The sequence below is a fragment of the Trachypithecus francoisi genome, unplaced genomic scaffold (genome assembly GCF_009764315.1).
Source record: "Trachypithecus francoisi isolate TF-2019V2 unplaced genomic scaffold, Tfra_2.0 Lachesis_group6, whole genome shotgun sequence".
NCBI lineage: Eukaryota > Metazoa > Chordata > Mammalia > Primates > Cercopithecidae > Trachypithecus > Trachypithecus francoisi.
Window position 1 is genome coordinate 26,068,723 of NW_022681471.1, and position 13,364 is coordinate 26,082,086.

Below are 13,364 nucleotides of genomic sequence, written 5' to 3' on the forward strand. Positions count from 1 at the left end.
GAAGGGAGTAACATGGCCTGGTGGGGGACATGGGGGCCCAGTCCTCCTGTGACAGATAGGCAAGTGGCTGTGCCCTCCACTCCGTACACCCCGCTGACAGCACATCCTCTGAGCTCAGGTCCCAGTGCCTTCCTGCTCCTCCTCCAGGCCCACAGATTTCCAAGGATGCTCTGGGCCACAGGTGAGCAGCGCAGTGACCTCCTGACCCAGGGTTCTGAGGGTCCTCATGGGGTGCCAGCACAGTCCTGGTTCAGCAGCACACTGGCTCTGTGGGCCCCCATGCAAGTCTGGAACAGACTGCGGGAGGAGGGAAGGGCTCAGGCAGCATGTTCAGAACTCATCCTGGGAGGAGCTGCCTCCTTTATGGTAAGCCCAGCCTCCCTCCTCCTCCAGGAAGCCCTCCTGAGGTCCTCCAGAGACCAAGCAGTGCCTATGTCTTGGATATTCTGTCTTTCCTCCATGTGCCAGCCCAACCTCATCATGGGACCCTGAGTCCCTTCAGGCTCCTCACCGCTTGGCCAGCACAGGGCCTGGTGCTCACAGCAGCCTGAACCAAGGTACAGATGGTGATATCTGCCCAGGACAGAGCCAACTCCTGACAGCATGAGCCTCAAGTCCTTTCAGCAGCTACAGAGACTGGGCATTCCCACCACACACACACACACACACACACACACACACACGAGTCGTTGTCAGGACTGGTGACTTTCAAAGCACTGGGCTATAGCCAGCAGACCTGGATCTTTCCGTGGGGCCACAGGAGGCCCCCACCTCCAAAAGGAAGCTGTTCCCTTGGTGAGACCAGGAGCCTCCATCCCATGCACCACACACACCACACCCTCCATCACTGCACTGCTCCCTGGAGACCAACCTACAGCAACAGATCTCCCCCTGAGGGTCTAAATAACCCCTGGCAGGTGCCCTTGTTCTATAGGGAAGGGCTGGTGCCTGCAACAGGATGACAGTCCAGGGACAATCACAATCTGTGCCCTGCTCAGCCTTGTCCTCGGCTGCCCAGGCTCTTAACAGTCACACCTACCACCCTGGGGAGAGAGGGGGACTCTGCCAAGAGTTACGTGCCCAGTTTATGGTTCAAATTGAATATTTGGACAAAAATCTTGAAAACTAGGCTCCTCATTGAGAGAGAAAAGGATTTTTCTGCATAGTAAGCTGGAGCCGTGGTGTGGAGGGGACATCCTTGCCGCACAGGGCCCAGGGATACCCTAGGGCACAGGGAGGGAAGATCCTGGAGAAGAGGGGTCAGCTTGGCCCAGAACCCAGGGAGGGACCCTCACTGTCTCTCTTGTCCTTTGCCCAAAGTGAGGAGTCTGAGGGGAAAAACTAGAGACCACTCACTGGAGCCCTCCGTTTCCCCCTCCTCCTACCCAGGGGGCATGAACCGCCAGCCCAGCAGGGAGGGGAGGGCCTAATGCAACCCCCAAGTTGCTCACTGGTTTCTGGGCTGTGGGAGTCCAACAGGGCCACAGAGGCGGAAGTACAGAGCCCACTCCTCAGCTGTGGTGTCAGCATGCGATCCAGAGGGACTAAGGGACCAGGCAGAGCAGGAACCCAGAAGCAGTGAGAGCCCCAAGGGCAGCCCACACACCACAGACCCTTCCCCACGGCCACAGGACAGACACATTCGCAGAAGGAGGAGGTGAGGCACATGGTGGGTGCAGACAGCTGCAAACCAGAGGGGACAGAGATAAGTCATGAGAAATTTGCATTTTTTCCATCGACAGTGGAACTGGAGATATGAGAACAAAAATAAATCAGCAATGGAAAATAAAGCTAGTTTTTCCCCATTTGAGACATGCATATAATAAAGCTAGTTTTTCCCCATTTGAGACACGCGTATAAACTGAAATTCACTGAATATACAGACAAGGCTCCAAGCACTGACCAGCCTCCCATACTGGCCGCCAACCCTCATGAAAGCCAACATCTTGGGCAGGCCAGAGCTCTGGGCAACCCCTGTCCCCCATGCCCTGCCGTGGTCTCTGCACACACCTGGAAGTTCCCATTGTGCACACTGTAGAGGGGCCGGAAGAACGCCGCTGGAGAGGGCACGTTCTGGTAGAAGATTCTCTTCACCCTGAGGCCAAGAGAGGCCAGTCAGAGGCCTATGGCGACCCAGGGGGCCTGAGGTGGCCTGAGGTCACTGCAGAGGCTGAGCTTCCTTCCATCAACAGGAGGCCCGCCCACCTCGTCCCTGCCACTGCCTCTCTCCGGTCTCATCACATTCCAACCCACTCTCAGGGTAGGACCCAACTGGGCCGCCTTACTTAATGGTCTCACAGAACTGATTTCTACTGAGGCAGGCATCCTTTACAGTGTGAGCTGCTATGGTGGGTTCAGAACGGGGAGTTACCAGCCGGGTCCTCAGCCCGCAGAGGGAGCCAGCACCTCCAGGAACCCCGTCTTTGCCATCAGCAGAAGGTCTGTGGCTCCCACTCCACCCAGTGTCTCCCTGAGCACCAGACTTGCTGCCAAGGATCCACTGACCCTTCCACAAGCATGTCACCTGGGACCCCAACCCAACAGGTGCAAATAGACCTCCCCAACCTCCCCGCAAGGGTGTCCCCCATTTCCCCACCTCAGGGGTCACCACTCGTATCTCATCCACCCACATGTCCCCTCTGTTTCTCCTCCTAAAACCCTGCAATTCCTTCAAATTTGCTCTGTCTCCACTTCTTTCACTAACTCATGCCGAATCATCTCCCGGTGGGCACCCCACAGGCCCACATTGGCCTCCAGCAGGTCCCCCGTCCCCTTGTCCCAGCAATCTATTCCTCAACACATAAACTAGGTCGTATCACACAGTTTCACACTTTCCTTTGCTCCAAGGAGAAGCCAAGCACCCTCCCGCTTAGCCCCACCCAACACCCTCTCCCCACACCCTCTTCCTCACATCTGCTGCCCGACATGGCCCCTGCGCCCCTTCTTGTAACCTGACAGGCGGTGCATGAGGCATGACGGTTTATTTAAAGAGAGTCCTTGTCCATCTTGTTCTCTAAGGCATCTGCCAGGGTGAGAATAGGGTCCTGAGCACACCAGATGCCCCAACTGTCCTTTCGTAGACTGTGTGAACAGATGAACAAACCAAGCTCCTCCAGAGGCAGAAGACTAGGATCCGGGCTCTTGATCTCAGTGACTCTGGGTCTGGTCGGGACCACGCTGCCCTTGTCTTCGGCCTCTGTCACAGATCCCCCTTCCCTTCTCTCCCCTGGCAACTTGTGAACCCTCTTCTGGCCCAGGGTGGAGACTTGAAAAGCCCACCCCATCCAGGACCGGAAAGTGGAGAGGGGAGGGGAGGAACCAGACAAGGGTGGCCCTTGAATCCCCACCAACCACACACTCACACAGGCACACAGTGACACATCTGCACACACACACTAACACATGTACACTATTACCCACTCACACATGTACACACACACACACACACACACACCCACACACACATCAGCTACCTACCTGGGTGAAAGCTTGAACAGGAGGTAAGTCAGGCCAATCAGCAGGAGGAAGACGGACACAGCGACAAGGGTGTTGTCTGGCTGCCCCCAGGGTGGGATCAGAGGGCCTGTGGGCAGGAAGGGCCCAGGGCTGTGAGCAGCCTCAGTGCCAGGAGGCTCCCCACAAACCTATATGGCAAGGGTGCGCCCTTTAGTGCCCTGGGCTACAGTGGAAGGTTTGTGATGGGCCTTGGAGGTTTGTGTCACCTGCTGAAGGACCTTGTGTGAGTCATGCTCCTGGGCCTCACTCTTCCCATCTGCCACACTAACGGGGTCGTCTCAGCACTGCAGTGTGCAACGGTCAGCCCTGCCGTCCCTAACGACACTGAGGTCATGTCCAGCCTCCAGGCAGGAGCACCAACCCTGGTGTGCAGCCATGCCACCCTCACTCCTAACAGGAGCCACTAACTACGGGTTCCTCCGAGGAAGGGGATCCACTGGGGTATGGCTGCCTCAGGGAGGGGCTTCCAGGAGTGTGAAAGGGTGCAGGGACTGAGGTGGACAGGGGAGAAGACGCCCAGCCCAGACTCTGGAAGTGCCGCAGCCACCGCAGCGCCCACCTTGTCTCTGGGGAGCCTGGAAGCACACAGGCTGGCTCCACTCACTCCACTGGCCTGTGTAACGCTCCTCCTCTGCCACGTCATCCTCCAGTGTGGCCATCTGAACACGCAGCCTGGCCTCATGGATAAAGCCAGGGTCCAACTCAAAGGCTTCAAGTATGAGCCAGGTCACCCCGACAATGTGATCCCTGTGCTGGGCCCGCTGTGGGGGTGGGGGCAGTTAGGTGCTGAAGGTGGGGCTGGGTGCCTCAGCCCTCGAGAATACACACATGCATTATATGCTCATATAACGCACACATGAACACACCTGTGTTAACACACAGGCACACTCACCACATTCACGTGCACACACACACAGAGAAGGCACACTCACACTCACACACAGATACAGCTGCGTTGGCCCACAAATACACATATGCACACACAGGCGAACATGTCTACAGGCACACTTTCACACTCCTCACACTTGCATGCACACTCATATACACAAGTGTGTGCACAGAAGCAACTCACCACACTCACATACACACTCATACACATAGGCATGCCCATGTGCACACTCACAGATACAAACACAAGGCACAGGCACACTCATATGTAAACTTACATATAAACACATAAACACGGGCACACAAACATGTGAGTGTGCACACTTACATGTGTGCACACATAAACACATACATGCACACTCACACTTGTGGGCACATACAGAGACACAGGCACACTCACCCTACTCCCATACACACACACAAAGCATGCACATGTGCATGCCAGCATGTGTGTGTGCACACACACACCGCTCTAGTTCCTCCCCCCTCATCACTGCAAGTTGACATCTCCCTATGTAGAGTGGGGGGTCTGCCCTGGACTGCTGTTCCCAGGAGAGAGGCCCTCAGGGAAAGCCAGCCAAAGTGTTACCTCCCAGGCCTCTTCCTGCTTCTTGAAGGCCAACTCATAGCTGAGAAGTGTGGTCATTGGCTCCAAGGCAGGACTGATGCTCCAGGTCAGGATGCAGTGGCCAGAGCTGATGTTGCTCTGCAAGTCAGAGGGCGGGTCCAGCTTGACTGGAACAGAGTGAATCCATGTGAGGCCAAAGCCCCATGGGTCTGGGTGTGTCAGTCAGAACACACAAGACTGGGGCCTGAAAGATTCCCAAGGGGCATGGTCAAGGCCCTCTCAGACCAGGCACCTCACTGGGAGACTGGTCAAGAAAAGCCCCAGGCGGGACAGGACAGCAATGACTTCCTCTGGCCTGTGCAGCTAGACTAGGTAGTTTCCAAATCTTGCCCACTCACTGGACCACAGGGGTCACAGGCTGCAGGGCCCTGCTCCCAATGCCCAAGCAGCCAGGATGTTCTTGCCAAGGGGCCCCGCCCCAGACCTATAGCCGCTGCTCACCGTGTCTCCGGGGCAGGTACTCCGGGTCCACCAGGCTGACCTGCTCCCTGCCAGACACGCAGTGGTGGAAAGTGATGGTGAAATTGTCAGATGGCACGAGCACTGCCTCGGGTGGCAGCACTACGGTGCACTCACTGCCCTGCAAGATGCACTTATGTGTGCCGCCGGGAGCCTGGTTGCTGGAAAGGGCATGTGTCAGCACCACGGGGCTGCTACCCTGTCCTGGCGTAGCTGCTTCAATCCTGGGGACCTCACCCTCATCCCTGTCCAGAGCATGGGAGGAGGGAAGGGCTCAGGCAGCATGTTTAGAACTCATCCTGAGAGCAGCTGCCTCCTTTCTGGCAAGCCTAGTCTCCCTCCTTTCCCATGGAAAGCCATGTCTTTCCTCCATGTGCCAGCCCAACATCAACATGGAACCCTAAGTCCCTTCAGGCCCCTCACCGTTCCCCCAGCATGGCCCTCCACCCTCACCTGGTGAAGAGGAGCCAGGGGCTGGAGCCCTGGCCCAGCTCTGGGGCAGACCAGCGGCAATCGATCCTGAGAATGTTGTTGGTGAGGCAGGTGAAGTTTCCAGCCCTTGGCCCTGGAGACAGTGATCATTGGGAGCCCACAGTAAGTGCTTCAGAGCACAGCTGAGCTAGGGGGGCTGGGGGGGCTCTGACAGCTGACACCCTAGCAGGGCAGTCACCAGTGAATGATCCCAGAATCTGTCCAGGGAAGCACTGGGAGGCCTGGGAAATGATGGGCTCTGACTCCTGGTACATGGGCAAGTCAGACCCAGAGAGGCATCAAGAAGGTGAAGGAAGGGAGACCAGGGTCGGTCCAGGGACTGAAGGTAGGGAGGTAAAGGTAGGGAGACTAGAGACTGAGGTCCAGGCTGACCCCTAGAGGACATGCCCCAGCACAGTTTGAGCCAAATCTTTCCCTAGGGACTTGACACTGGACAACCCAGTCCCCCAAACATGCCCTAGTTCTCCCCCAACCTCATACAAACACTAGTGCCCAGCCCTCACCTCGTCCTTCCCCTGTGACAGAGACTCCCAAGCAGACACAGGTGCAGACGCAGGTGCAGGCCAGGAGCCAGGTGCCCATGTCTCGCCTCAGGGCCTCACTCTCCAAGGTCCAGCCTGCAAGGGACTGGGCTGAGGGCCCTGTGCAAATCATCCCTCTCTAGAGGGGTGCTCCCCATGAATTGCTCCCCAGCAGAGTGGTCAGTGGGTCCCCACCTGCACTCACACTGTGTCCAGCATCCTGGCACCACTGCCCAGGCTTTACTGATAAGGAACTGTAGCTCAGAAAGACCATTTGACCCAGCCAAAGACTCATGGCTACAGGGTGTAAGGAGCACCCTCAAACTTAGATCCTGGACTCTGACTCAGCTTGGTCTCCACATTTGCCGAGAAGACTCCTCTCTGGGATGGGCATCCTTTGCCAGCCCATCCCCCATCCCTGGGCCTGGGCCCCATCCTGCAGGGGAGTCAGGGTTGGGGGAACGGGTCACTCCCAACAACCACCACAGGTGCATTTTCTACTTTAATTTTCACAACAGCTCCACGAGGGAGAAGTGCTGTCCCGCTTCACAGGCAAGGAACTAAGTCCCAAGGAGGAGAAATGACTTGCCCGAGTCACACAGACAAACTCCATGCAATTTTTTTTTTTTTTTGAGACGGAGTCTCCCTCTGTTGCCCAGGCAGGAGTGCAGTGGTGCAATCTTGGCTCACTGCAACCTCCGCCTCCTGGGCTCAAGGGATTCTCCTGCCTCAGCCTCCCAAGTAGCTGGGATTATAGGCATCCGCTGCCATGCCCAGCTAATTTTTTTTTCTTTTTTGTATTTTTAGTAGAGACGGGGTTTCACTATGTTGGCCAGGCTAGTCTTGAACTCCTGACTTCAAGGGATCCACCTGCCTAGGCCTCCCAAAGTGTCGGGATTATAGGCATGAGCCATCACACCCGGCCTCTGCATTCTCTCTCCCTTTTGTCTTCTTAAATAAAGACCCATCCAAGTGTTCTGCCCCAGAAAGGTGGACGAGGGTGGCAGCAGAGTATCCACGCAACAGATGGCATCTCCGGAACTCTGTCGCACCCCTGTTCCAAGGTACCTGCAAAGGAGAGCACCACCAGAAGGGCAAAGCCCCCCAATGCTGGAGTGCGAGGCCTGAGTCCCAGGATCCCTGGGGGAGCCAGAGGTGGGCCAGAGATGAGAGGCTGGGTGTCAGGAAGTGCTTGGGTGTGGGAAGGCCGCTGATGCCCTATCACCCCATTTGCAGCTCCAGATGGTACACAGATAGCCCCTAGGCAGGAAGCAGGGCCAGCCTGGTTATATAAGACTGATTACTGATAAGGAGGAGGAAAAAACCAGACATGCACGCAGACTACAGCATGCATGCCCTTAAGGAAACTGCACACCCTCAACGGGCAGCAGGCACTACTCTAACCCCACTCCGCCCCGCTACAGGTACTCATAGGACAGTCCCATGTTGAGACTGATGATCACGAAGCCTCACCCTTCCCTAGAATGGAGCGTGCAGCCTGGCACCACCGGCCGCAGCATGAAACACCGTGGCAAGTTCTCTACAGCAGTGTCTGTCCCTTCTTGCAGCAGTTACTGGAAAGGTGGGAATGGGGAAGACAGTCAGCCTGCTCTTGGGATATGTGAAGGCAGGGTTGGAGTGACCACCAGGGCCTGGGGAAGCCCAGGCACAACAGCCACAGCTGAGAGCTGACCCAGGCCCCAGGATGGAAGACCGTTACCCCAGCGGTGGAGAAACACCCACATCTGCGTAGAATCAGGCCAGGCCAGCTACAAGCTAACCCAAGAGCAGATGGCTTGAGAGCAGGGAGTGGAGTGGCTCCAAGCTCAGCAGGCCTCGTTTCTAGACAGGGAAGGGGGATGGTAGGGCAGGATCCACATGTGAATCCACATGTGAATCTCGGGTTGGTGAGGCTGAGAGCTTCAAAGTAGGACCGGAGAGTTGGGTACAGCGACAAGGCAGTACGGTCATCTGAAGGGGAAGGTCTCTGCTTTTCCTCTGCACTGAAAACTTACATCTGTACCTGGTAAGCTGAGCAGGGCAAGGTCACCACCCTCCTACAGATGAGGAAACTGAGGCTCGGAGACCTGGGACCTGCCAAATACCTGACTCCTGACACCTCTGTTCTTGGCCCATTCCCACTGGCTTCCACATAAGCCTGTGAACTTCCCGAGGGCAGTGCCTGCGAGGTGCCCCTCAGCACATGCCCCAACAGAAGACACCACAATGCTTTATAACCCCCATCCTCGACCATAGGGCCAGGCAGTCAGGGCAGGTGCACATACCCCTACTTGCATGCTCCCTGCTCCTGGATGTCACCAGGGAGGCCTCACCACAGCTCAGACAACACCAGGTCACAGGAAGGTTGTGAGAGCAGGAGGGGAAACCAATGTGCCACCTAGGACAGAGCTGCCTCTGACACTCCCACTCCTGCTGGGGAGCCTGGCTGACATCCATGCCCAGCACAGCCTATCCCGCATTGGGTCTGTGGACATAGCCTTCAGCCCATGATCACTTTGGTCCCTTCTCAGAGCCCCACCTGTTCCATGGCCTCAGTGTCGAGGTCTGGCCCAGATGCCTACTGGGCCTTACAGCCTGGCTGCCCTGCTTCCGTGGGCCACTGTGAAGCTGTGGGCTGCCCTACAGCTGGAGCCCTGCCTCAGATCACAGGCTCTGCCACACCCACAGGAAGGTCTTTAGACATACTCAGCCCTTCACCTTTCCTGGCCCTCATGCCCTGAACACTCACCTAACACCAGGAAGAATCTTAACCCAGAGCAGGCCACTATCACGGAGGTTGTCCAGGCAGCCCTGAGCATCTCTGTGCCTCGAAGCACACTCTTCAAGTTGCCCTCACACCGGCTACTGCGCACTTACTGTTACACAGAGACTATTACACATATATATGCATATATTACGCATATATATATATATATATATATATCTCGCTCTGTTGCCCAGGCTGGAGCACAGTGGCGTGATCTCAGCTCACTGCAACCTCCGCCTCCCGAGTTCAAGTGATCCTACTGCTTCAGCCTCCCAAGTAGCTGGGATTACAAGCATGAGTCACCACGCCTGGCTAATTTTTGTATTTTCAGTAGAGGCAAGGTTTCACCATGTTCGTCAGGCTAGTCTCGTACTCCTGGCCTCAAGGGACCCACCCGCTTCGGCCTCCCAAAGTGCTGGGATGACAGGCATGAGCCAACATGTCTGGTCATATTTTGTCTTTTTTTTTTTTTTTTTTAGAGGGAGTCTCGCTCTGTCGCCCAGGCTGGAGTGCAGTGGCCGGATCTCCGCTCACTGCAAGCTCCGCCTCCCGGGTTTACACCATTCTCCTGCCTCAGCCTCCCAAGTAGCTGGGACTACAGGCGGCCGCCACCTCGCCCGCCTAGTTTTCTGTATTTTTTAGTAGAGACGGGGTTTCACCGTGTTAGCCAGGATGGTCTCGATCTCCTGACCTCGTGATCCGCCCGTCTCGGCCTCCCAAAGTGCTGGGATTACAGGCGTGAGCCACCGCGCCCGGCCTATTTTGTCTTTTTTTAATGGGGACAGGAAAGGGTATCCCGGTTCTTCTGGACCATTCAGGAGGCTGGCAGCCATAGAGGTGGATAGGATGAAAGTTACTATTGAAGTGGACACTTGTCCAGCAAGGTCTTCTGTCTGCTGGGGAAAGAGGAAGAAATGCAGACCTTGGTATCCCAGAAGCAGCTGGAGCCTGGGGACATGGAGGCTCTGCTAGAAAATGGGTCTGGAAATGGGAGCAGGGGCCAGCTCCTCTCTGGACCACATGAGGACTTCCTTCAGCACAGTGGGAATCCCCAATGCTGTTGGGCACGGAGCGTGTGGAGGTGCCGACAGGGGTGGGGATGGGGATGGGCAGGAGGCAGGAGGGATGGGGTCAGAAAGGCCAGCTGGAGGCAAGTACAGAGACAACAGACACCTCATCCAGAAGGTGCAGGGAAGGCAGGGTGGGAGAGAGATGGCACCAAGAGGCATTTTCCACACACTTTCAGAGAAGAGGATTGGGGGGCGGTGCTGCATCCGTGAGGTAGATGTCTGTGGGAGCGCTGGGCCACAGCTCAGGAAGAAGTCAGGGCTGGACTCGGCACTGTAGAGGTGTTGTTGGGTGGACAAGGGCACAGACCCAGGGCAGAGGGGAGCAGGCGAGGGTGGGTGTGAGAAGCAGAGAGGCATGGAGGAGACCCCTGCTGCTCTGCTTCCCACTGTACCCTCTGCCAGCTTCCCTCCCCATCACAGGTATGGTCTTTCATGAGGCCTTCCCCCAGGCCCCTAGTAGGCATCCCCAGCCGGATGGAATCCCTGAGCCTGAGCAACTCTCGTTCTGCACAGCCCTGAACTGACAGGGCCCAGGGGTTGGGCAGTGGCCACGGGCCAAGGCTGGAGTAAGGGTATTGATACAGTTCCCTGGGAGTCTGGAGGCGAGATGGGAAAATGATCTCCATGCTCTTCCTGCTGTCTTGGTGAAGAGGTACCCGCATGTTGCCTGCTGTGCCCAACATGCCCCTTCCACGGCCTTGCTGCCCCACTGCAGTTGAAGGTCATCACTGTGCGGTGTCCCTACATGAGGCTCCTTAAGGCAAGACCCTGTTTGATCATGTTGCCTCCCCTGCACCCATCTCAACTGTTTGATGCATGTTTTCCACTCCCCCCACAGAAGCTGCCCTTGCTTCTGGATGGTGTTCATGTTGTGGGTACCCAGGAGCGGGGCTCTGGGATGCTACTTGAAGACACGCTGAGAGGATACCCACTCTTGAGACTAATCTACCTCATGTAGCTAAGCTCTGGAAAGAGGGTGAGCCCAGAACAGCATAAATCAAAGGAAGATAAAATGGGGGCCTAGACCTCAGCTCCACCCCGTGGCCCTCACAACTGAGGCCCAAGTATGCCCATTCTCACCCAACAAAGGCACCCCCACAAAGGTCAGTTCAATCATTGAGGAAGCAGAGTTCCTCCCATAATTAGAAATTCTGCCTGACAGCCGGGCGCGGTGGCTCAAGCCTGTAATCCCAGCACTTTGGGAGGCCGAGACGGGCGGATCACGAGGTCAGGAGATCGAGACCATCCTGACTAACACGGTGAAACTCCGTCTCTACTAAAAAAATACAAAAACCTAGCCGGGCGCAGTGGCGGGTGCCTGTAGTCCCAGCTACCCGGAGGCTGAGGCAGGAGAATGGCATAAACCCGGGAGGCACAACTTGCAGTGAGCGGAGATCCGGCCACTGCACTCCAGCCTGGGCGACAGAGCGAGACTCCGACTCACAAAAAAAAAAAAAAAAGAAAGAAATTCTGCCTGACAAACTCAGTGCCCTTCCCTCCATCCGGTTGGAGTGTGGCCACACAGGCCACAGCAGAACCCATGACCCTTACAGGACTGGAAATTAGTTTGTAATCCTTGAGTTCAGTGCTGCAAATTTTGCCATCTCTAAGAGATACCCAAGGCCAGGACACCGGAGGAGGTAAAGCTAGGGTGGTGTTCTCAAACACTATGCTTCCACAGTGGCTCCCTGGACCCAGCGATGGAGGGCCACTTGTCCCTCTCTGCCTTCTGAATTTCATGCTGACTTGAGAGGTCGAGAAGCCCAAAGCACAGACTCACCTTTCCAGATGCATCTGCCCAGTCCCATCACAAGTCTGAGGCATCCCCAACCTGGAGGTGATTTGTCACCCAACTGTCTCTGGGTGCACAGCAAAGACCCTCAGCCTGATTCAGGAGATAACTGCAGCAGTTGGTGACGTGAGCCTTGCACGACAGGTTCACACAGGCCGCCCACATCTGAAACCACAAGCGCATTACAGAGCTGCTCTCCCGAACAGAGCTGAGAAGTGTCTGTCAGCACTAATCTTGTAAGTCAGGGAACTGTGAGACATGACAACCTTACAGTCCCCATGACCTTGAGAACTGCCAGACATGGACTTCAGTGATTTGTCTACTGACTGGCAAGTGAATGTGCACTGTGTTCTTCCCAAGAAACACCACCGAGATGCATTAAACTGACCCCAGGAGGCAAGGACCTGTGCAGGTGCAGAGCAATGCCCTTGTCGCCTTCTATACTTTGCCAAAACCAGAGGTGTAGGTTCTCCTTCCACCAGCTAGAGCAACCTGTGAGCATCAGGGGTGGGGAGAGTATTCAACATAAAAGTAATGCAGACTCAGTTGAAGAAAAGCAATACAAATGCAAAATTATTTAACAGGGTCCCCTTTCACCTCCCCCCAGAAGTAGTCACTGTGAATAGTTATGCACAAGTCCATGCAGACACTTCTGTCTCTTGGGGGTTTTGTTTATTTGTTTTCTTTTCTTTTTTGAGATGAAGTCTTGCTCTGTCGCCAGGCTGGAGTGCAGTGGCGCGATCTCGGCTCACTGCAACCTCCACCTCCTGGGTTCAGGCGATTCCCCTGCCTCAGCCTCCTGAGTAGCTGGAATACAGGAATGCGCCACCACACCCGGCTAATTTTTTGTGTTTTAGTAGAGATGGGGTTTCACCATGTTGGCCAGGGTGGTCTCGATCTCCTGAACTCGTGATTCTCCTGCCTCGGCCTCCCAAAGTGCTGGGATTACAGGCGTGAGCCACCTCTCACCCAGCTTTTTTTTTTTTTTTTTTACCAAGTCTCACTCTGTCGCCCAGGCTGGAGTGTAGTGGTGCGATCTCGGCTCACTGCAACCTTGGTCTCCCGGGTTCAAATGATTTTCCTGCCTCAGCTCCAGAGTAGCTGGGATTACAGGCACCTGACACCAAGTCCAGCTAATTTTTTTGTATTTTTAATAGAGATGGGGTTTCACCATGTTGACTAGGCTGGTCTCGAACTCCTAACCTCAAGTGATCCACCCACCTCAGCTCCC

At 55.7% G+C, this 13,364-nt stretch overlaps 1 protein-coding gene across 2 annotated transcripts; it reads right to left on the reverse strand.

Moving 5' to 3' along the window:
* Positions 1-1,658: 1,658 nt before the first annotated feature.
* On the reverse strand, positions 1,659-12,724 carry IL9R (interleukin 9 receptor). 2 transcript variants are annotated; one of them, XM_033201537.1, is made up of 9 exons: positions 12,122-12,723; positions 7,978-8,078; positions 6,487-6,600; positions 5,945-6,056; positions 5,474-5,652; positions 4,994-5,139; positions 4,076-4,277; positions 3,478-3,583; positions 1,660-2,095 (listed from the first exon to the last, which is right to left on the reverse strand). In XM_033201537.1, exons 3-9 carry the CDS (start codon positions 6,563-6,565, stop codon positions 1,930-1,932), a joined length of 990 nt encoding a protein of 329 aa, XP_033057428.1. In that variant the 5' UTR covers positions 6,566-6,600; positions 7,978-8,078; positions 12,122-12,723; the 3' UTR covers positions 1,660-1,929. The 2 variants fall into 2 exon arrangements, with proteins under 2 accessions (XP_033057427.1, XP_033057428.1); XM_033201536.1 differs by lacking the exon at positions 7,978-8,078 and having other exon boundaries at positions 1,659-2,095; positions 6,487-6,624; positions 12,122-12,724.
* Between the last annotated feature and the right edge of the window lie 640 nt (positions 12,725-13,364).

What these genes read in the sequence shown, in the direction of transcription:
- IL9R (XM_033201536.1), bottom strand. Translation starts at nt 12,149, where the DNA reads ATGGGACTGGGCAGATGCATCTGGAAAG. An exon ending in CCCTGGCTCCTCTTCACCAG is followed by an intron (nt 5,653 to 5,944) that starts GTGAGGGTGGAG and finishes TGCCCTTTCCAG; the next exon opens with CAACCAGGCTCCCGGCGGCA. An exon ending in CCAGGCTCCCCAGAGACAAG is followed by an intron (nt 3,584 to 4,075) that starts GTGGGCGCTGCG and finishes TCCTGCCCACAG; the next exon opens with GCCCTCTGATCCCACCCTGG.